Source organism: Arvicanthis niloticus, chromosome 21 (assembly GCF_011762505.2).
Source record: "Arvicanthis niloticus isolate mArvNil1 chromosome 21, mArvNil1.pat.X, whole genome shotgun sequence".
NCBI lineage: Eukaryota > Metazoa > Chordata > Mammalia > Rodentia > Muridae > Arvicanthis > Arvicanthis niloticus.
This window is the reverse complement of record NC_047678.1, coordinates 8,860,251-8,884,568: the sequence shown is the minus strand read 5'-3', so window position 1 is coordinate 8,884,568 and position 24,318 is coordinate 8,860,251. Positions and strand designations below refer to the sequence as shown.

The 24,318-nt window shown below is 41.0% G+C and overlaps 1 protein-coding gene and 1 pseudogene across 4 annotated transcripts in view; both read left to right on the top strand.

Annotated features, from left to right (window-relative positions):
• The first annotated feature begins 1,351 nt into the window (after nt 1-1,351).
• On the top strand, nt 1,352-2,055 carry LOC117725039 (gem-associated protein 8 pseudogene; annotated as a pseudogene).
• A 3,009-nt stretch (nt 2,056-5,064) lies between these two features.
• The window catches only part of Cep162 (centrosomal protein 162), a 58,609-nt gene continuing 39,355 nt past the window's right edge, over nt 5,065-24,318 (top strand). Inside the window, exons 1-10 of one of the 4 annotated variants that reach the window (XR_013105707.1) lie at nt 5,065-5,217; nt 6,417-6,533; nt 10,123-10,237; nt 12,757-12,837; nt 13,277-13,423; nt 13,707-13,890; nt 15,492-15,559; nt 19,310-19,428; nt 20,295-20,325; nt 20,746-20,862. Coding sequence is in view for 3 of the 4 variants with exons in the window: in XM_076917878.1 (XP_076773993.1) it covers nt 6,477-6,533; nt 10,123-10,237; nt 12,757-12,837; nt 13,277-13,423; nt 13,707-13,890; nt 15,492-15,559; nt 19,310-19,428; nt 20,295-20,325; nt 20,746-20,862 (919 nt within the window). In the remaining variant the exon portion in view is untranslated. Of the gene's footprint in view, nt 5,218-6,416; nt 6,534-10,122; nt 10,238-12,756; nt 12,838-13,276; nt 13,424-13,706; nt 13,891-15,491; nt 15,560-19,309; nt 19,429-20,294; nt 20,326-20,745; nt 20,863-24,318 lie in introns of those variants that run through there. The other 3 variants (XM_076917878.1, XM_034484458.2, XM_076917879.1) reach the window with 3 other exon arrangements.

The window sequence follows — 24,318 nt, the reverse complement described above, 5'->3', positions numbered from 1 at the left end:
AAAGGAGAGAGAGACACAATAAAAGAGACTTGAGACTTGATCAGACCCTCTGTCTTGTCTCTATTCTTTGCGTCGCCTGCCCCTCCCTCTCTCTCTCTCTCTCTCTCTCTCTCTCTCTCTCTCTCTCTCTCTCTCTCTCTCTCTCTTTCTCTCTCTCTCTCGCTAGACCCGGACCTGCGGAACAGAGTGGGGCCGTTACAGTTTGGAGCCCAAAGTGAGGCTCCAGTAAGCCGTTACAGTTTGGCCGTCCAACGTGGGGGCAGCTCGGTCGTTACAATCCTGTTGGCTCTGCTCCAGGGCAGGAACTGTGTCATATGGTCCCTTTCACCACTGTGCCAGACCTAGCAAGAATTCTTTGAAGGATCCAGAATAATGAACTAACCTAGTTTGTTGCCAGATAATGGCCTCTTGTATAGACAATGTCATTATATAGACAATGTATTAGGGAGAACAAGTGAAGAAGTAGGAGGCCAGGAACATAGTTTAGGAAAAAATGTCATGGGTCAAGATATCAGCACTTAAGATTTCGAGAAGAAAATAGAAGGGAGAAATGTTTCAAAGGTATTTTGACATGATTGATTATATATAGGGAAGAGAAAATTCCAAGATTCCTTTAAAATAATTGCACACTGTGTCACATGGTACAAGGAGAAGTATAGATAGAGAAACAGGTATAGGGAGAGAATAAAATCAAGGCTTCTGGGGCTGAAGGGAATGACTCAGTGGTAAAATGTTTGTGGTGCAAGTATGAAGACCAGAGTTCAGATCCCCAGCACCATGTAAAAGCTAGGTGGGTGTAGCAGATGGCTGTAATCACAGCATTCAAGGCAGAAACAAGGGATCCTCAGAGCAAGCTGGATGTCAAATCAGTAAGCTCTGGGCTCTAGTGAGAGACCTTGCCTTAACGTATAAGGTAGAAAACAGTTGAGGAAGACATTCAGTCCTCAACCTGTGGCCTCCACGGACATGCACACATGGGTACTCTCACACACATGCATGCACACACGCAAAAAAAAGCAAGGCTTCTATTACATTGGAGATGGTGCTAGCGGACAGTGGGTACAGTGCATGCACTGAAGAGGTAGAGCCAGGCGGATCTCTGAGTTGGAGGCCAGCTTGGTTTCTAGGATATTATGTGAATATATATGAATTGGGTGATCAAACATTGAACACTACAGCTCAAAAGGAAATTTAGAACAAGAACAAATGAGGTTTTGATATTAACTAAGGTTATGTCATAGAAACTTGTTTTCTTCAATCTAGTAACACCCTATCATGCCCGCCACCCAAGGTCTTCAAGCTATGTGGCCATGAGTTCCCATTTGGACTTTTGCAGTCAGAGGTGACAGCAATGGCCTCAAAATGGAGGGCTACTTCATCTTGGTATTTTCACCCAGTATAGGCAAGATACTGGCAACATTATCATCATGCAGTGCCACCAGAATGCCTACAGAAAGTTCAGGGATTCCTATTTCACTTCTCCATGGTTCTTCCCCCATGAAGTTCTTCCCTGGAACTCTCTTGCTTATGAGGGTCGGCATCCTTGGAACTCTCAAGGCCAGCACATGGCACGGCAGGAGTCTCCCTACAGTGTTTCTCATCTCAAAAGCCCTGGGCAGCCTCTGCATAACAACAATAGAACCCAGACATCCACAGGAGAAAATGAAGCACTGTATGAAGAGGAAGAGCCGGAGTCGGATTCAGATGATGAAGTGGAGTGCGACCCGAACATTATGGAAATCACCGAGGAGCTCCACCAGTACTTCATACAGACTGAGAAGCACAGAGAAGAGAGACGGCTACAGCAGCAGCTGGACGCGGAGCGCCTGAATGACTATGGGAACAACAGACCATGGCCTGTATTTCAACCACCACAGGTCAGTGGAGCCCCCATCTGAGAAGCCCTGGGAGTGGCGCCAAGCAGAGATGAAGCACTTGTATGGGAACAGTGCTCCCAAGATCCTGCCCAGGGAGGCTGCTGTGCAGCGGAGCTTTGATAAGCACTGTGACAGAAAGCAGCCGAAGTACTGGCCTGTCATTCCCCTGAAGTTCTGAGTCCTGGGCACCGGGACCCTAGGCAATGCCTCACAGTTCCTAGCCTTTCCCTCTTTATTTCTCCTGGACATTTTTCAGAGAAAGAGGCCTGTGTACTGACATGGTGGATACAGTCTGTCAGCAGGAGGTATACATTGCCAACACAAAGAATGTTCTCTGACAAAGTGATAATTGTATGTATTGGACTGGCTCTCAGTTTTCTCTGTAACAGTCCAGTTCATTAAAATTATTGCCTAGAGATTCTGCCTATTGTTTTGCATTTTTAATTTCCTTCTTTACACTGCCTGGAATGTCATAAAAGCCTTAAGCCACATGTCATTTGTTGCTACATGTTTTAGACCAGTTTTCATACAGTGTGTGATAGCTACAAACTCTTAACTCTTCCTGCTTCCACCTCCCAAATGCTAGCTTACAGGTTTGCACCGCCCACACTGGGCTTCTGCCCACATATTTTCTCAGACTGTAGCTCTTTGGATCCCTCTGAAAATGATCCATGTAAACAGTAAGACAAGTGGCACTTGTTACTCAGCTAGGTGTCAGCCTACATGCTCTATAAGAGACCTGAGAGTAAATACTCTGGGCTTGGCAAGCCATGTTGTCTGTGTCATAACTGTCTGACCCTGTCTTCATAGCATAAAAACAGCCATTGTTACTGAATAAACAAATGAATGTGACTGTGTTTCAATAAAACTTTATTTGGAAGAAGAAGAAGAAGAAGAAGAAGAAGAAGAAGAAGAAGAAGAAGAAGAAGAAGAAGAAGAAGAAGAAGAAGAAGAAGAAGAAGAAGAAGAAGAAGAAGAAGAAGATCTAACAAAAGAGGAGTAAGGTGGAACTAATTCCCTAGAATAGATTGGTAGGAGGGAAGAGAACATTCAATAATAAGTAAAAATAAAAAAAAAAAGGTGAGAAGTTTTAAAATGGCATTTTACACAGATCTCTCAGCATTAACTTCCACAGACAGCTAGAGTGAGATGTGGAAATATCTAGTAAGGCTTCAGATCAGTAAGAATGACTAAAGCTCTAAGTCCTATGTTGGAGGATGGATAAAAGAGCCACTGCAACAGATAAGACAGACAGACAGACACACACAGAGAGAGACACACACACACACACAGAGCTTACAGATCAAGATGAAGAAATTACAACCTATTGGAATTTCTTCTAAGAGACAGACAAGGACATCTTCTCATAATGGCTGTGTGATATCAGAGGAAGGAACAACAAAGGAAAACAGGGATAGGGTTAGAGAAACACCTCTGGGTTTGCATGGACTAAAGTTCTTGTGACTCAGGAGTTTTAGTACTTAAAAGCCAGAAAGTCTCTGCAAAATGGTGAAGGTGAATGTTAATGCCACAATATAAGCGGGGGGTGGGGGGGGAAGATGGTCCTCATATACAGTAGGAGCAGAACCTACTAGTACAAATAGTTAAATTACTAGTTGAATACTCAGTTTGAAGGGACTAAGCTCAGAGCTAGGCTGACTCCATGACAGGCTGTAAACTGACAGTTTGGGAGACTAGGCCTAAGTTTCTGTTTCCCAGAAATGAGAACCTAAATCCAGGAACCTGGGGATCACTCAACCAAGCTTTGGGCAGCCAATCCAAGGACACCTTGTCATCTGGCCTGAAGTAAGAATAGGTAGCTAGAATGAATAAGAGACACCCCTTTCCCCCCTGTCCCCAAACCTGGGAAGTCTTCAGAGCCCTAACCAATTGTAGAATCAGTCAGACCTCTAGAGATAGAGGTAACCAATGAAGGTAAAAGGGCACATTCCCCACCCCTTGCAGGTCCCCTAACAATAAAAGCCAGGCATGCAAGCCCACTAGGTGCCTCCATTCCTGAATGGGGAGACCCCCTGCATGCATGAAATTCTGCTGAATAAATGCTCTTTGCTTTTACATACTATTTGAGTTTGGGGTAACATTCTTCAGCGATCTTGAACCCTAACAAGTTGATTATAAAATAACTATCTGGCAGAAACGAAACCACAAGTGGAAAAATTCCCAAACTTGCTCAGCGTGTGTACGTGAGTCACTATAATGCTTGTCATTTTAACAGTTGTCTGGGCTACTTGCCTGTTTCCCAGTACCAACGTCTATAAGGCATGGAACGTGCTCAATTTGATATGTACTTTTAAAAGCCAAAAGCTGAATTAAATTGACTTGTAAAATGTAAGAATTAAGTAATGTACGTAAAGCTCTCACCAAGCTCTCATCAATAAATGGTAGCTTAAAACAAGTCTCTATTATTGTATTTTAATAGGATAGTTTCTGGCTTGAACACACTCAGATGGCAATATGTATTGTTGAATGAAAAGTTCAGGCCAGAAAGGAGGTACAGAGGCAAAGCCCTTTACTGTTTGAAGATTTTATTTTCATTCCTAAATGCTATCCTCTGATTTGGTGTGACTGTTTGCATATACGTATCCAGAGAGCGAAAGAAAGGGGATAGAGAGAGGAGGGGTGGAGAAAAGGGAGAAAGAGAACACAAAAACCTCAAGCAAGCCACTGTAGAAGAGAGCTTTGAAAAGTAGGCTACCAGAAAAAACAGAGGCTGAGCTAGTGCAGGGGTCTCACTGAGAATCTTGGTATTATGTATTTTCAAATGCTTGTCCACTGGGTGGCGGACGTCTAATACCAGAATTATTTCTAATCCGTTTGTATTTTTCTCAGAACACCCACACGTGGCTTATTAAGTGAAGAAAAATCAAACCTTGTAGATCGTTTTTTAAAACTTTCAACCTGGACAACAGGGTTCAAATGAAAAAGGGTGGGAAGGGCTGGAAAGAGGAGCAGCCCGCTGCGGAAGGAGGAGCACAAAAGTACTAAACTACAACTCCCAGGAAGCCACGCGCTGGCTCCAGATTGTGCGCTTGCGCCTGGGTCTTCACGGCCCGCTCAGGATTTCAGGGAGTGAAGAGAAGGTGGGGTGTGCACACTGCTGCCGCACCCACGTCCCTTACGGCCGCCACACCCTGCAGAGCCGTGAAGGTTCCAATCTATTTGAAAGTCACCAGAAGACTGGCAGCTCGTATGGCGTCTCCGCGGGTCACGTGACAAGCGGGATCACGTGACACCTCGGAGCCCGCGCGTGGAGATGTGTTGCCCTGACAACAGCTGATTCGCCGGGACTTTCCGGGAGAGCGCGGGCTCCCAGGAGCAGGTAGGTGAGGCGTTGTGACTGTCCGCGACCTTGTTGTTTCCAGGTTGTATCTCAGGCCCGGTCTCCGAACTTTGTTTTGCACATTACTCCGCTCCTCTGCCGGGGCGTGTCGGTTGTGTCTTTGCTTCGAGACAGACCCCAAATCTTCGCTTCCTGCAGCCTGGACACAATTGGGATGAAGGCCCTTTCGTGGGGTTTGCCTCTGACTAAAGCTGTTTTTCCAACTTCTTATCCTGTCCTTTGGACCTCATGGTCGAAAATGCAAATAAAAGCATTAGAATGGTGGGCAAACTATACGCTCAAGTACTCCCGCTGCCGTCTCTTAGAAAAGAAAAGTAGGGTTTGTTTGTATTGCCCTAAAGAGTTAAATCCAAAAGTTAGGACAGATCTGAAGATAGCCTCACCTATCTGAAGTTCAAGCTTTGAAATGCAACTTAACTAGATTCCATTCAAGGTGTCTGGCATTGTTTCTTTTTGCCTGACTTTACTTCAAGAGAAACATAAATAGTAATTAGTGTATGTTACTAACTTTTAAGGGTATTTTGTGCTCCTCGGGGATGTTTTAAGACAAGGTTGCACGGTGTATAGCTCAGACTAACCTGAAACTCAGGCTTGTAACTCAGGCTGGCCTCCCAACTAATGAGCTGTGTCCTTAGTGTAGAAATCTCAGGGATGCACCACTGAATTCCTTATTACAGTCTGAGTCTTATAAATTCACTCTATGTCTTGGAAAATCCCTGATTGTAGAAAGTCTATTTTGCAAAACTCTTAGTTTGAAAATACTCGAATCAAACAGCACAACCTGGACTGTGCTTTACAAGAAAAATATTGGTCTCTCCACTTCCAGCGTTTTTTTTTTTTTTTTTTTTTTTTTCAATATTCTCTGTGAGAACCTGGATTCTGAGAGATATTAACAGAGACAATACATATACAGTGGAAAATATCCTGGACCCCACCTCTTAACAACTGGATGAAATGTAATTTTCGACCTTGAGAAGATAAACTTCACAAGCTACTTTCCCAAGTCAGTTAGCTTCAATGAATTAGACTTCCAATAGTGGATCATAATTGCGATATAACTATCAAGTTATATATGTGTACATATATAAAACTGTCTTGAGAAGTTGAAGTTTAATGTTGTTTTAATGACGTTGTTTTCTTCGAGAGGTGTTTATTCTTCTTCTGTTTCTGTCCTTTAGTGTTTCCAATGCTGTAAATAATTTTAGGATACTTTCTTTGTGACATGAAAACTCCTCACTATGGCTCACTATTCCAAAGTAGACCTTGATGAAGAGTTTGAACAGTTTATGAAGGAGGTAAGCTCAAGCCTTATTTATGGTGGTATTTCTTGTAGATCTGTCTCGTAAGAACCATCCTTCAGTGCTTTCATCTGAAAACATCAACCACTCCATCAGCACATTCCTTCTACTCACGCCTACAGAGTTACCCAGCAATCCTCAGTTCTTCTCATTTCAAATGCTGGCGCTTGTTAGCTCGATGCCATCTTCTCACCCAGTCTACCCAGCGGTTCTCTCCCTGGCGAATGCGCGCACACGCTGTCACGTGCATGCTGGCATGCGCGTGCAAGCACAGAGAGGGAGGAAAGGGAAAGAGCCACATTGAACAAACATTTTGCTCACTTTCTGGTTTTAGAAGAGTGGCTTAACCCATTCTTTTTTAAAGTTAACTTTCTTCAGTTATAATTCATAAACCATTCAATTCACCCATTTAAAGAATGTATGACGACTGTTTTAGAATTACATAACCTTCTCCATCGTCAGTTGCAGAATGCATGTATCACCCCTAAAAAAAAAAAACCCTTATCCTTTAACTGTTACTCCGGCTCCTTCTCCTTCCCCAGCCTTAGGTTATCACTTACTGTTTTGTCTCCAGGTTTGACTGTTAGGGAGATTCATAGAAATGGAACCATATACTATGTGTGGTCTTTCAAGTCTGGCCTCTTTTATTTAACATGGTGTTTTCAGGGTTTATGGATGTAACAACATGCCTTTAGTGAGTGGCTTGCCATTTTGTGGATATAATGCACCTTGCTTAGTAAGTTTTCAGTGGACAGCATTAGGGATCCTCCCATTTTGGACAGTCATAAATAATGCGGCTCTGAATAATCAGGCAAGTGTGAGTGTGGATATATGTGAATCTCTTCTCAATATTTGCCTAGGCGTGAAATTGGCGAGTCGTATGCTCTGTTATTCCCACCAACCATGTATTCGTTTATGAAGACCCTGGTTTCCATTGTTTGTACCGCCTGAGGGCCAGGGGTTTTGTTCTGTTTGTTGATAATAACCTGCAAAGCACTGAAGACGATTTTGCAAGTCAGAACACTTACAGTATTGGAAAGGTGGATACTCATCCTTTGTCTTTCTGATCTTTGCCATAACTCTGAGTGGTCAGTGGTTCTATCCCTGTATGTAGACAAAGAAACTGGGGTTCGAGAGGCAAGAAATGGAGTGTTTTAACATAGTAGTGTGTTTAAAGACCAACTGGAAAGTGATAGAGATACCAGGCTTTCAGACTGATAATAACTCAGAAGCTTAGATGCTCACCCTGGTGTCTTCCTAGTCAGATGGCTGCGTGCAGCAGTGGAAAGCAGACAGTCTTCAGTGGCATCCTCAGTTGATTTGGATCCCACTCTTTAGCACTTGCAACTGGGACAGTCATTTCCCCCCTGGGTTTCAGGTTCTCACAAGTGATCTCTTCACGGTTGTTTAAACCAGGTGCAGATAGATCCTGACACCAAGAAGGCATGTGATAAACATGATTTCTCCCCAGGGTGTGTGTGAGGGGTACAGAATGGAAAAGGATGAACACTGTAAGAGTAATTTTTATTTGCCTGATGTACCCGTCATCTCTGAGGCTTACTGCTAACCTAGGCCTCGTCCTGGAAGCTTCTAGCCTCTATAAAACCTAATCCAGGTAGGCCTAGAACATTTTCAGCCTCTGAGACTTGGTACTGAATATTACTCACCCTTTCTTGTACTTTCTGGCTGGCTTGGTCAATTCGGCTATTCTGGATCAAACTCCTCTCCCAGCTGACTGGTTCAATCCGGCTCTTTTCTTAGCCTCTGAATTGCTCTGCTTGGCCTCAAACTAACTCTAGCAATCTTTTCTAATCTTTTGGCTCCCTGTCATTTTCTGGCTTGTTTTATCTTCACCTCTGTGCAGCTTATTCTCTCTTCAGCCTATCTCTGTAAAACTCTCTTGGTAACTGCCTGCTTCCTTTTTCTCCCTCCCTGTGCTGCTCTGCTCTCCCCTCTGTCCTGCTCCCCAGGTCTACTGCACTCTTTTCTTCTGTACTGTCTATCTTTCCCATAAGTACCTCCCCTTCCCTCTCTTTTCTCATGAGAGTTGGGCAGATCCTTGTCTGTCAAGTCTTTCTCTGATTCATCACTTTTTCTGCCACTCAAATTATTTCCTTCTACAAGCTAACTTTACCTTCATACTTGGGATTAAGGATGAGTACTAAGGGTGTGTCTGTATTTTAGCTGGAAGAATTAAAGATGTGAACTAAGGGCCCAGACACACCCTAACTAGAAACAGCTTCAAATATCCTGTTACAACAGTCAACAAGAACTCTTGTGTTAAAGAAGTAGGTTCAGGAGCCCCTAACTAGCTATGTACGAGGCTGCAGAGCTGAAGAGGACCCTAGAAGAACACTGCTCAATTCATAGGTAGAGCGTTCCGTGAGGTGTCAGTTTCCATGATGTGTTCAGTGGATGACAAACCATTTTTTCTTTGTGACAGGCATTTAGAAAGTGGGTACTGGAGATATACTGCTGAATGGGGAACTGGGGGAGAGTGGGAAGAGAGGAGACTAAGGAAGTGAAGATAGCACGTGTGCATACCTAAGGAGCCAGGCGATGGAGAGGGGAAGTGAGCCCTCGGTGGGTTCTCTTGAGAACAGAGGAATCAAACTGGTGTCTTTTGAATCTGGAGGCAGTCTCACAGAATTCGATCTTGGTGGTGGGATGAGGAGGAGGGTTTCCTTTAGTTCTCTGTTATCTCAGAAGAGGAAGGCTACCTTACTGGCTGCAAGGGAGAGAGCTGTTGAGGTTAGAAAAAGGGATTCAGAATTGTAGTAAAATAATAGCTAAGGAGCAGAAAGGGACAAATACATACAGGTTTATTAATATCTGGAACAAAATACTTATTTCTGTGGTTGCTACATCTTCACCCACTGAAACCCCAGAATTCTGTCATTGTAAAAAGTTTGCTAAATTGCCACTCATTCTTAGGCCCTAGAAAATGTCCAGAATATAGGATTTTATCCTCTGTTTCTTTTCTAAGCAAGTATATTGATCAGATTTTCTTATTTTGTTGTCGTACTTGTCTTAGCTAGTGTTTCTGTTGCTGTGAAGAGACACCATGACCACGGCAACTTGTAATAAAGGAAAATATTTAACTGGGGCTGGCCTACAGGTTCAGAGGGTTAGTCCATTATTATCGTGGCGGGAAACATGGCGGCACACAGACAGACTTGGTGCTGGAGACGGAGCTGTGAGTTCTACATTCAGATCTGGATCAGCAGGAAGGGGATGGCCTGGGACCTGACTTGAGCCTTTGAAACCTTCAAAGCCACAGTCAGTGACACACTTCTTCCAACGAGGCCACACCTCCTAATAGTGCCACTCCCAGTGAGCCTATGGGGGCCATTTTCATTCAAACCACCACAGCGTCTTACTTGTTTAATTCTACATATAACTTGGTATTCGGAGACATATGCTGGATTCTTAAGCTTGCCCACCAATGTCTGGAGATGGGATTTATACATTGTTGCTTATATGATAATGGAGCAGTGAGAACTAAAGAAAAACAAGCTTTGTAGTAACATCTGGGACTGTGTAATTAAAACAGATTTTAAAATTTAGTAACTTGTATTTAATTCAGCTTTCAGATGATTCTTTTGAAAATTCAAATATAACACCTAGACAGCCTAACAACGAAATGAAGAAGAAAGACCCAGTGCCTTGGTGGATAGCTGAAGATGATTTTGAAGATGATGGTAAAGCCTGCTAATTTTTTGTTATTGTTTTTTTAAATCATTTGACCACAAGAGGTCAGTCAAGACTTTTAATTCTAGACTGTATTAGGGCACCATTACGCTGTAAAGGAAATAATACTAATGGTGTGGATTTCTGAGGCTTGAGTTAATTTTCATATTATTCAACTTTGTTACACATTATGAAACTGAGAAATGCCTTTTTGCATTAGTTCGCATTAAGATCATTTATATACATTCAAATTAAGGAGATAAATCGAGTATATTTACATGTCTAATGATATAAATAGACGTCTTATAGTCTAATAAATAATCTGCTGCTATATTCATGTAACCAATTAACAAGTATAATGTGGAATCTTAGTTTGCTAATAAGTCATGAAAAGCAACTTTACTTCCTCAACTGTAACAAATGCATTCATTTTCTCTTGACATGTCTTTATACTTTTCCCAAGATGTCTCCAGTCACATGCAATGTGACTTTAAGTGTTGCATACATATATAATAGGTGCGCATCATATGTAGTGCTGTCTATGACCTGAAGCAAGTCACACTGTGTTTGACAGACTTCTGTGCACGATGCTGCCACAGTTGTAAAGAAAAAGGAAGACTGCTGTGTTTGCAGCACTTGTGGGTCGGGGTTAAGCACAACCATGTTGAGTAATAGCATTTCTGATTCTCCTGTTTACAGGAAGATTTTTACCTATGGCTTTTATGATTGTTGTTGTGGCTTTGTTTGTTTGTTTGTTTGTTTGTTTCATCCCGCCCCCATCACCGACAAGATTGAACCTGAATTCTTTAAAGTGACAATTGAGGTTCTACGAAATCCAATGGTAGCTCTTTCTACCTCATGTGATCCAGCCACACTCAGTTATTCTGTCTTCTAGAAACCCCTTTGTGTCCCGGCCTCTGAGCCTGACTTGTGAGCCATGCTTCCCTGCTGCCGTCTCTTCCTTGTCCAGTAAGGCTCGGCGTCACTGCTTCACACAGTCCCGTAGCGCCTGCTAGCGCACCATTAACACACGTGTTCTCTCCCTGAGCTTGGAACGCCACGGGACCCTTCTACATTGTGTGGCTCTCCTAAACTTGGGAGCCTTGTGTGCATGGGTAGGGCTTCTCTTCCCATGTCAGCATAAATCTCACAGTTCTCATTAGTATCTTATTAGTGTTGGAGTTATTTGCTTTTTTGTTTGTTTTTAACTCTGTAATACATTAAAGGAATTTCTCAGTGAAAACAACAGGGTGATTTTTTTTTTTTTTTTATGAATCCCCACACCATGCAACAATGCTAAGAATGCCTGTAAAGAATTCTTTTCTAAAATACTTTTTCCTGTTAGTGTTCAAAAAAGATATTATGCCTGTTCCCCTAACTGGGCTGTCTTGTCTGGCCTCAGTGGGAGAGGATGCACCTATCCTGCAGTGACTTGATGTGCTGGGGGGCGTGGTGGGCTTTCTTCTCATCAGAGGAGAAGGAGGGGAGGATAGGGGAAGGGGAGAAACTGGGAGAAGAAGGGGGCTGAGATCAGGATGTAAAGTGAATGAATGAATGAATAAATAAATACATAAATAAATAAGAAAAAAATCAAGGGATAAAGTAATTTGAAAATTATTGCCAAGACCTTGGGACTTAATTGGCATTGAAGCCTTTTTTTTTTTTTCTAGAAGAAACTAAATCAAGGCAGAAATATGCAAATATTCCAAAAGGAAAGAATAGCTCTTGGAATAAAAATACTTGCCTGTAGCAACTAAAATTATCAGGTTTTTTTTTTTCTTAAGAAGGTCTCAACTCAAAGTAGGTGTAGTCAGTAAAAAAGCAGAGAAAACTAGGCAAGACACAAACCTATTAGCCTTCCCTAGCCCACAAGAGAGCTCCTCCTCTCCACCCAGAGTGTATCTTGCCCTGTTCCCTATCACAAACATTTAGTGAGTTCAGAGTGTATTCTGTTACCAGGCATTATTGTACTCACAAGATGAGAGTCCTGCCATCAGATTGAAGGAGCTTCTGAGAGACCTGTATACCCATCCTAAGGAGAGGGGTGTATCATTACCAGTCTTGAGTAGCTACCATTAAACATTAAAACTGACCACATTCTGTTGGAATATTGGATTTTGATTTTTTTTTTTTTAGTTGTCATATGGCTAATGGGTTTTGCCTAGTAAGTAAAACTGTAATTCTCTTGCTGGTCAGTAACTATATTATCTGTGAGTTTCTGTTGTGTTGTCTCTGGTGAGCCTTTTTTGTCTGGGTCACATCTCATGAGCCCAGCTTGAGAGCCAGAGTGAGAAACTGCCACAGCAGTGCCCCAGCTGTGGGTCCCTCAGTCATCTCTGGTGTCTGCGAGTAGATCTTGACTTTGTGCAACAGTGTAGAAATTACTGTCTGACCTTGTAAGACCATACTCACAGGAAGCCATAAAAGAACTTGATTCTGGAATCCAGCCAAGGATTTGTGTCAAGTAGAAAGCTGAAGCTATAACAGGTATCAATCATGAAACATTTTTAATATGTCCCTTGTATTTCAGTTTCAGAAAAAGGGAAACATTCACGAATGTCGTTAGAGACTGTGATGTCACCCCCTCCCCAACAACATTGCACGTACCCAGGTGTGAGACTTTCTCAGTGTTTGAACAATGATTAATTCAAACATGTTCTGGTGTTTTCTTGAATTGGTACTTAAACCAGCAAGGGTCTTGTATTAGTCCTACACCCCCACCTTGAGTTCTGTGTGCTGCTTTATACTCTCTACTGTCTATTTCAAGAAGCCAAACTGCATAAGGAATCTTAGGCAAATTTTAAAAATGTTCTTTTTAAAATTAAGTGTACTGTAATCAAACAGTTTTTTGTGAATTCTAGGTCTAGGGTGTGTGTGTGTGTGTGTGTGTGTGTGTGTGTGTGTGTGTAGTATGATAGATTTGTTTTGTAGCCATTATGCACAAAGTTAATAAGATAGTATTCTAGTGTTGCATTATAAACAGAACAGCTCCCTGGATGTAGCTCTCTGACTATAAATATGAATACCAACTCATAAAGTCTTATCCCCAGGACTGCTTGGAACAAATGTGAGCTATTTGAAGACAAAGAAGACATATCAACCTGCTATGGACACAGAAGAGGAGTCTGCTGAGAAAGTTCAATTTCTTAAGAGCAGTGGAACCTCTATCTTAAGTGTTGACAGCTTAGAAGCTAATGGTGAGACATGGGATATGAGTCGGGAAGTCACTCTTACAGAACTTGAGAGACTTTGTAGCAATGGGCTCAGCTGTCCCACAGCTTACATCACCAGACGTACAGACAGATCATATGATCTCCACAGAGGGTCAGAGTCATAACTTAGAGACAAACTCAAACTTAGAGCCCTATGTAGCTCTGCTCAGTGGGTGGGAGGATCCTGTACAGTGTCCATAAAAGTAGGACTTAATTTTATCAGAGTTGTACATATTAACAATATTATTCATCGTTCATTTCCCTGTAGAGCTGGCTGTTTCTGATCTCCATCATAGCACCCTTGGTTTGGGCTTGGACACATTAGAGGAACAAGAGGAGAAAGAGCAATTCTTTGCCAAGCTTGAGAAAGGCCTAACATCTTCTATTGATTATTCAAAACTAAATCAAGAATTGGATTCTGATGACTCCACACAATTCAAAGCTTTACATAGGTAAATACAATAAAAACATTAACTAATTTTGTGCTTTTTATATGTTTATGAATTCTAGTAGTATGTTTACATATAACAGACATCTTTTTTTTTTAATGTGTGGAGGCCAGGGTTTTGTGCCAGGCACCTTCCTTAATTTCTCTCTACCTTTTTTTCAGAAATGGTGCCTTCAGTGAACCTGGAGATTGCTAGTTCAGCCAAAATGGCGACCGGCAAGCTTCAGGGACCCACCTGTGTCTGGCTTGTCACCACCACGGGGATCACAGGCACACAGCACTGTGCATTGCTTTGTATGTGGTTCCCAGGGACATAGACTCAGGTCATCTTGTTTATCTGACAAGCTTTTACCAACAGCCATGTCCCCTCCTCAGATTTTATCTTTTTAGCGGTGTTCTGTGTTCATTACAGCCATGGGTTTTTTATGTATGGGCAGAGTATGTTAAGGTATAGTTGACTCTCCATTCTTTAGACACCTGAAATTTCATAACTAAGATACTATCAAAACCAATAGTAGTATACTGCCAAGTCTTTGCTAGGAAAGAAAATGGCTTTCTATGGACAAAGGAGAATAAATATCCAGGATATTATTATGAATCTGTATTTTTTTTAAAAGGTAGCAAAGATAGGTTTGGTTTGTATCTTACCTCTGTGTGTGGTAACTGTTGGTTATCAGGAAGCTCCTTTATATAGAAATCCTAGTTGATTGAGCTGGCCACTCTTATGCATAGTTGATCATTGCCTTTCTTGAATCTTTGCTGAGGTCTTTAACTTCCTTAGCTTAACTATCCATATAGCTGTGTATCTTCTTATAAGTGAAAATCAGTTTGTTTAGGATTTTAAGAACGCAAAGGTAGAATTGAAAGAGTTGGGAGAATCACAGTGTGTGGGTAACCATAGCCAGCTCTAAAGATGCTTGGTTTCTGATACAGCATATAAAGTAGTACCAGGAACATGCAGCAGAGACAGCTGAGACCTCACAACTTGCTCCAGAGCACCAGGCACAGAGAACTGACTTGAAACCTTAAAGACTGTGCCCCCCTGACACAGAGGCCATACCTAATCCTTCCCAACAGTTCCACCAACTGAGGAACAAGTATTAAAATCTATGATCCCTTGGGACCATTAGCATCCAAACCACTGCAAGCCCCGATTCAGCTTCCATTAAGAGTTAAATTTCTTATTAGCTTATAAATGCCAGTCTCATTTTGTGGACTGTTTTGTTTTGGTCTTTCTGTAAGCTTTACTTAATTCTCCTCATATATCATAATTTCTAATCTCTGTGAAGAAGAGTTACCTGATTCATGGGATGATACATATACATCATATGCACACATATAAAATTGTGTGGTATGTATTTAAGAAAAGTAGCATTTTCTTTTGATTATGTTGCTATAATTTAAATTGAAGTTTTAAGAATTTTTTTGTTCTTAAAATGTTTTTCTCCTATCACCCCAATTTTTAGCTTTGGTAAAAATTTGGTAGAACTTGAGAAGACATAATTTAGAAATTTTAAATTTCTAGAAAATTTAAAACATTCAAAATAATATTTATTATATGAATATATATTAACCTGTAATACTATATGTTAAATGTTATTCCAGGTATCAAGGTAATGCAGAGCCAGCTGAAGATGGATGTGCAAATGAATCAGAACACGAGGAACTGCCAGGTAACTACACTGAAAAAACTGATATGACTTAGAGAACAGACATGTTGAGGACAGTACTGCAAAGGTAGACCATGGCTCGGAAAATTCTCCAGGAGGCAGGGTGTACAGCGCCTGTGTTATTATCTCACCTCTAAGAATTACCGCTGCCTCATATGTTGAAGCTGGGCAGTGAAGTTTTGTGCAGAGTTGTGGGAATCCAAAGGCAGAGCAACAGCTTCCAGTATGTGGTGCCAGGAAACAGTCCCTCTTCTCGCTTCTGACTTTATGTGAAAGTCTTGCTTTACAGAATTGACTGGCTTTGAACTCTGTGAAGCAGGCCAGCTCTAAACTCACTAAGTAGGCCAGGGTGGTCTAAAATCAGAGATCCTCCTGTCTTTGCCAAGTGCTGGTATTAAAGGTGGGTGTGGTGTGTGTGTGTGTGTGTGTGTGTGTGTGTGTGTGTGTGTGTGTGTGTGTTATTTAAAATGGTTTGACCTAGCTAGGCTTTGCTTTTCTGACTAAGATGGTCTCCTCTGGTGTGTAATTAATAAGCATCTGTCCTTTACAAATGCTGTTTATTGATATGGTTATGAGCATTGTTCTCATTTTTAGTTTTTTGAGATAAGAATATTGCTATATAGCCTGTGCCTACCATGAACTCACATTAATCCCGTGCTTTGACTTCTTGACTTCATACCCAACTTGTTTTCTTTTATTGGTTTTGTTCTGTATTCTCCTGGTTTACTTATAGAATTCTATTCTAGTCCCTCTTTTTGGCTTTTTAGTTAAACCTTTTTGTTGTATTTTTGTCTTAGTTTTAGTTGCTACAAATCATACATATTTTTTGCCTTACTATATTATTTTCAGTAATAGTCTACTTTATATGAATTTTAATAACATTAAAATACCACCCTCAAGATGCCGATTTTTAGGTATTTTTTGTTCTACTTGTCTTAAAATACCAGCATGTATTATTACCGTTGTCGAAGATCTTTAAGGAGTACAAAGTATATCCTTTAAAGCCTTGTCTTGGTCCACTGCTTACTGTCAGCTCCTGTACTCTGTATTCCTGTACATGGATTTCTTCAGCATGAGGAGCCTCTTTAAGCCTTCAAGTTCCTGCTGGTGTTAAGAACAAGGTGTCCTAGCTTTACTGTTTGAAAATATTCTTTACCTTCATTATAAAGAATGTTTTATGCAAGGTATGGTGCTCACATCAAGGCTTGGGAAGCTGAGGCAGGGAAATGGAGTTAAAGACTAGATTAGACTCTGTAGTGAGACCCTGCTGAAAAACAAGAATAACAGGAAGGGAAGGGACACTTTCTCAGTGTAGGCTTTTTAGATAGTTGGGTTTTTCTTCTGACTCATTTCTCATGAAGTCACTCTGCTCTTTTTATAGTCACTTTGTGTGTACACCGTCCCTAGGTATCTGGAGCTATTGGCTTTAGTCCCCTGCAGGGGCTACATGCTCGTTTAGTGCTGTGTCATCCCTTGTCCAAATCCCATCACTACTTGTTCCCCATCCTGTGGCCCTCGCTACAGGTGCTGAGAGTGAGCTCCACCTCAGGCCACTGAGAGCCTTTGAAGGACTTTCCTCTCAGGGCCCCAGCTCTTCCTGCCAAGCCTTTGTGACCACTGCTCCCTTCTTCAGTCTGTTTGCTTTGCATCCATTTCTTTCTTTTTCCCTAGAAATTCTTTGAGGTTTGTTTTTCACTCTCCTAATAATGTTTATTTTTGTAAGTCTCTGTAGTGTTAATCTTCCTATAGATTATATGATTCGTTCTAGTCTGGGTCTCTTGGAGGCTCGCTGTGGATGTGGGGTCCCATTCTTTGCTTTCTTTTGTTAGATGTTGTGGGTTTAGTGATGACATTACCTGGGTTTCATTCTTTTAACACTGGCAGTCACTCAGTCATGTAACATGGTCCATTTGAGGCACTTCTTGATTCACTAAGCGGCGTTTAGAACAACCACTGTGAAAATCATTTGTCTGCTAGACCTACAACATTCCCTTCTGAGGTTTCTTCTAAACATCCACAGTGATAAACGGCCACCTTCCACTCATAGATTAGTGTTGAAAAGTCTCCCTGTGATCTGAGTGATGTGAGTGTGGTCTGAGGGAACTATTCAAACACAACCATGACACTGAGGATTTAGTATTTAGTAACAACCCAGAAGGATCCCTCTCCCCGTGACCCATGCGATTTCCTCTGGAATCTTTCTCATGTTCTTGCCTCAACCTCTGCTGTCTCAACCTTTCTAAACTCTTTGTCTTCCCAACTCATTGAAACTGCCCACCATCCCCCATACGCCAAAACGTACACATCTTCAGTGATATGGGCTCTCATCTCATTTGCTTATATTTCTTCAGAATCACATTTTCCCTGACAGTTATTTGATGTCTAAAAACAATTACTTCCTATATTTTGTCAAATTGCTCACAATAAAATTTAAATCCAGTTCCTCTAGCTCTACCATGACAGAGGAGAAGGGTTTTCAGATCACATTTTACTCAGTTCATGAATAAATTTGCCAATAAAGGAAAGTAAATATCTCCAGAAAGGAGCATTTAGACTTTTAATTGTCTCTGATTTACTATATCTGAATTTTAAGAACATATTCTTGCTTTGAAATGTATAATTTTGAAATTAATAGAAAGAATATTTTGAATGTGTAATATCCTTTTGCCAAAGTGGTTAGATTACTACAGACTCGCACTCTCAGTGTGGCCATGGTTGGCGAGATTGGGTCCTGACCAGTGGCATTGTCTCCTTCACTCTAGCTCTATTTATGACAGATTCTAGGAAGGACTCTGGTCTTTCATACGTTATATGCTAATATTTCCCTATACCTTTTCCAGTGTCTAAGTGAAAATATTAAAGTGTAGTTTGGAATACTGCACATTAGCAAGTTATTCATTTAGAAAGAAGGGCTGAGTACTTGCTTAGCATGCACAAGACCCTAGAGAAAGAAGAAGAAAAAGGGGTGCCTGTCATTAACTTTTAATACAGATTAAGCAAAACTAGCTGTAATCCTGCCAGTTGGTACTATTACACATCATATTTGCCCTTAGATTGTGAATGTTGTGGATGAAGTGATCTTTAAATACTACTTAGCTCTCAGAGATGTGTTCCTTGAGACTGTTGTCTCTACAGATGAGAAATTTAAGGCCAGAGGTTTTATGATAGACCACCATACTGAAGCCGACAGTAGTGGGGTGAAGCATTGAGTATAGGCCTTGCGGCTCCTGGTCCCAAGTCACACTCTTAAGCACTGTTATCTTACTTTTACATACTACTGTGTACACCCACACTGTAACTCTTTCCATGCTGAGAAATGGTTCCTCCCCTTCATCACACTGATCACAATCAATCTCTTGATTTAAAAACAATAAAGAACTTAAAAACTGATGAAAGAGATGATGGCCAAATAACTCGTGCCCCATCTTCCCCATAAGTAGACAGATGAAATCAGTTAACTTGGAGACATTTTTTTCCTTCCACTGCAAAGACACTGAGATATTATCTAGGAGCTCTACAAGAATTACCGAAGACCGGAGAGCTGCAGAAGTCCAGGAGGGCCAGTATTGACATGTCAAAGTACAGAAAATAAAATAACTCTAAGATAGTATTCATTTTAAATTGAACTCGTTCATTTAAAAAAAAAAATATCGGGCGGATTATACTTAGAGCTGTCTTCTGTGCAGCCAGCAATCCTTTCTTGGTGTTTGACTTTGACAGTGTAATCCTTCTGTTCCTAACAATAATCTTCAGAAACATACAGTGAGGATTTTGAAGATGCTGAGGATACTGATGAACCTTTGATTACTAAAGATGAAGAGACCCATCCCAAAGAAAACTCTGAGTCAGGAAAAGACAGCTTTCCTAAACAGGTACATACAGTTGTCTTGCAGCCATTTTTTGTGTCTGCTTTCATCATCTCGGCTGACTTGCCATATGAAGACTCGAGCTATCTTCATGGCCTTGCTCATTGTTAACTTAGCAAGTCTCAGGTGTTGATATAAATTAAACAATCATGACGGTTGATGCTCTATTTATAAGATGGCCTTTGCTATATAGATTCCTTAAGGTAAGCTTAGAAATTGAACACAAGGCTAATGCTACTTTTCCCAGTGTTTTATGAAAATTATTCAGTCAAAAGCATGACGGTGCCATTCATCAAGAAAGTGTAGTCTGCATGCTAATAAGGAACCCTCCCGAGGAGCTGAGTAAAAATCAGAATACTAAGAAACTGAAGCCCTAACTGTAGTCAAGAAGAGAAGCAAGGGCAATGCTCCTGAAGAATTGGTGGGTTTTGGTATTTGGTAGCATGCCTGTCTGGAGCTGTGGCTTTCAAACTAGAGAGAAATGGGGAATTGGATTTATACTTGGTAATTAATTTTTGAACAATTTATTGATAATATAATTTTAGGCTCCTATGTAAAATCGTCTTGTTTCTTTGATTTTTTTTTTTTAAAGAAAGTAAAGCAAATTTTTTGAGCAGCGTAGCTGAGCTGGCGGCCTCTAGGTATGTGAAGCAAATCTTTTTAAGGCCTAAAATGGTTTTGGAAGTTGCCCAGGTTTAGAAGAGACACGTATAAGTTCCTACAAAGCTGTGGCCCAGGTAAGTGTTGGCGGAGGAACCTAAAACACGCGTCCTCATCTCTCATAGCTCCGGCTGCTCAGGACTTGGCTCATTTTTGTGGCCATTTTATGTAATTTTGCTTTCAAAACATGTAATTTTCTTCTTTTAACTTAGGAGGAAGAGAAAACTGGCATGCTGGCTAATGGTAAATATTAATTGGCAAAAAGTTAGACTGTTATATTATCTCATCTAAATAATTTTGAATAAAATGTCTTTATTTTAAGTGTCCCTCTGAGGAATTAAATTTCATAGCCTTTCTCGGTCTTGTGTCCTCTGTGCCTCTCTTGACCCCATCCTGTTAGGTTAGAAATGTTTCTTTTTTCCTTTTCCCTTGGTCCTTTAACTGTCTGCATAAACGTATAGATACATCACTTAGGTGCATGTTGATGTTAGTCTATTTTCTTGTACAGATAATCATGTTAGTAGAAGCACACACATGGTTATACACTTACGTGTTTTATCTGTAAATATTTGCTCTTAAGCATTGCACATGATTGATTTTATTGGACCAAAAGTCACACAAAGTTTCCTACACTCCTCACGTTTTTCTTTGATGCTCCTGCAGTTGTGCTGCTTGATTCCTTTGACTCTGAGGAGGATGTCGTCCTTAGCAATCAAGAGAAAGCAACGCCTCAAGCAAAGGCCCTCCCAGAAGGGACAGACGGTGAACCAGCAGACACAGGTAAAGTATGTGAAACCTTGACTCTTTTATAACTAATACAAAATTCTCTGAGTAGCTGGCTTCATTTCTAGGAAAATAGATGAAATAACCATCTGGACATTAGAGACATTCAGTCTCATAGTAAGATCTGTCAATACAGGGGAGTGCTGTGGGTGAGGGTTAACCAGCTGTTGCGACCACCCACCATGTGATGTTCACCATGTGTCAGGGAAAAGGAGCATGAGTCTCCATATGCATTCTGTATTCCCTCCTTAGGAAGAGGCTAGGTCACACCCTTAAATTCTGAACTAGTCTCCTTACAGCTTGTAACAATCTTTGACAAAGCCTTTTCAAACTGGAAAGCAGTAGAGCTAGCATTACCAACTGAATCTTTCATGAAATTAAGATTTTGCCCAAGAGCATATTTTGTTTTGATGTCAAGTATAATATATTCTTGATTTTTCACATTGGGACCTTTCTAACCATCTTGCTATGGTGGATAGGGGCTCAGAGAATTTATTAATATTTGGCAGGTAAACTGAGACACTTGGATAAAAAAAAAAAAAAAACAATAGAAATTACGAACCAACTCTAAGCATTTTAGATTTCATTTAAACCAATTGGTTTTTTGTTGCAGTACAGTATACCTATAAAACAGTTCATGTTCCCTGCTACATAGCTCAGTGTACTTTATTTATTTTTAATATTTGAATTGTGTGCATATGTGTACGATTTGTATCTCTGGAGGCATGTATGACATGGCACACATGTTGTCATAGTTCAGCTTTCAGGAGGCAGCTCTCTTCTGCCATCGGTTCTGAGGACCAAACTCAGATACTACGGCTTGTCTAGCGTAGCTTTCACCTGCTGAGCCATCTGATTGGTCCCTGGCCAATCTGATGAATTTTTAAACACTGAACACTCCTGTGCAATCATCATCTATGTTAAAAATAAAGAAGACTCAAACTACATTATCTTGTCATAGCACTTCCTTTTGTTAGCATCTTCCAAGGATCATTACTGTCTAGATTTGTTTGACATAGTTTCATCTTCAAATATAAAATAAAAGTTTTTAAAAAAGAAAGAAAAATAGTCTGGGCATAGTGGCACATGCTTGTAGTTTCAGCATGCAGTAGGCTGAGACAGGAAGATGGCAAATTTAAGGTCAACCTGGGCTATATAAAAAGACCCAGTCTTGGAGATGGCAATATGGCAATATGGCTCAGCCAGTAAAGGTATTTGCCACCAAGCCTGACTCCCTGAGTTCAATCCAGGACCCATACGTTAGAAGAAAATAACTCCAGCAGGTTGTCCTCTGACTGTCTCACATGCCCCATGGCATGTACATACACACAAGTAAATAATGTTCTTAAATTTAAAAGAGCTCAGATCTCAAACAAAAAGGGAAAAAGAAAAACATAAAAACCACCTAAAAGATACTTTCCTGCCAGGTGGTGGTGCCTTTAACCCCACTACTCAGAGTCAGAGGCAGGAGAACCTCTGGATTCACAGCCAACCTGGTCTGCAGAGCCCAGGACATCCAGGGCTATATACTGAGCCCCTGTCTCAAAACAGATGAACAAATGATAGACATTTTCATCAGGACGGAGTTTTGATTTGTCCCTCAACTGAATATTTTGCCATAATGACGTGTGTGCCAAGCATGTCCTTTGGTCTTACTACTACTTCTTTATGCAACGGTGTCGCCACCCCATGAGCACAGGCTGTGTCTCCTCACAACGGTGTCGCCACCCCATGAGTACAGTCTGTGTCTCCTCACAACGGTGTCGCCACCCCATGAGTACAGTCTGTGTCTCCTCACAATGGTGTCGCCACCCCATGAGCACAGGCTGTGTCTCCTTACAACGGTGTCGCCACCCCATGAGCACAGGCTGTGTCTCCTCATAGTCTTTGGTAAGTAGCCATGAGCATTTTAAAAGAGGAGTGTAGAAGAACAACTGCTCTGATCTAGGTATACTCTGGGTTTATGTGTGGGAAATGATCAGAGGAGTGTTACAACATGCATGAGACAGTAAAGAAGGCAAGAGTTACTGCGTGATCTCTGCAGAGCTGCAGAATTACGAAGTGACATACTTGGTTGCACAGATTAGCTTTTAGTACAAGCTTATGTTTCAAAGCATGATTAAAGCAGGATTTTACCCAAACATCTGCGGGATTTATGGTTTTCTCTGAAACACTGAAGGTATAAACCAATAGAAAAAACCAATACTGTCAGCTATACAGAAAACTCAGAAACCAAATATGTATTGCTCACAGGTAATAAATATGTTATTGTTTAAATGTTTCTGAATTTGCAGAGATTCTGTTAGTCAGCTGCTGGTAGTTCAGTATGATTTTGTTGCACAGCCTTGTCTTCATGTTTACAGCTTTGCTGCTTAGGAGCAGTTGCCTCCGAACAACTAATGTCTTTAAGCCTGTTTCCTCCTATTTAAGATGATGTTGTAATGACCAGCTAATGTGGATACAGCGTAGTCCATTTTAAGACTCAGAGATACGGCTCAGTGAGATAGATGGCTCAGCCGGTAAAAAATCTTGTCGTGCAAGCCCGGTGACCTGTGCTTGGTTCTCAAAATCCTTGTAAGGGTGGAGGGAGAGAGCTGACTGCACACAGTCGTCCTTTGACCTCTATATCCAAGATGTAGCATGCGTGTCACACACACACACACACACACACACACACACAAATTCATAAATTACTTTTAAATTTCAAAGAATCCAGTAAGCAGTATGTCTCAATAGCATGCTGGTTATCATTGCTAGTAGTCTTCAATTAATAGCTCAAGCTGTAATACAGAACTCAAAGCATACAGAATAAGCAGTTGGTGTCCGTAGGGTGTTGAGTCTGTTAAGTGTTTCTAAATTACATTTGAAGTATATCTTAAAGTATAACCTGTAGGTGAACATCTGAATTTAGTATTAAAACAGAAAGGCTCAATGGCTTTCTGTTTTGTTTTCCCAGGTTTCTACTAGTAATAAGCAGCCTGGATAGATGGGTAACATGTCATAGTGAGCTTTCATTAGCGTCGTGAAATTCTTTATGGTAGGCTAGGCTGTATTTAAAAGATTAGTAAATATAAAAGTGAAGTTTCCTCATGCAAGGCTAGATTATTTTCATTTTTATTTGTATTCCAGACAAGTTGTTGTGTCACCAATGCATGGCTAGAATAGTCACCACAGGATGACCATTATTCCATGAGACTAGGCCTTTTCTTTTTCTTTTTCTTCTTCTTTTTTTTAAATAATTATCTTATGTATATGAGTACACTGTAGCTATCTTCAGACACACCAGAAGAGGGCATCAGATCCCATTACAGATGGTTGTGAGCCACCATGTGGTTGCTGGGAATTGAACTCACACCCTGGAAGAGCAGTCAGTGCTCCTAACCACTGAACCATCTCTCCAGCTGAGATTAGGCCTTTTCTCTGCAAGTGACAGTTGATAACTTTCTGTAGTTG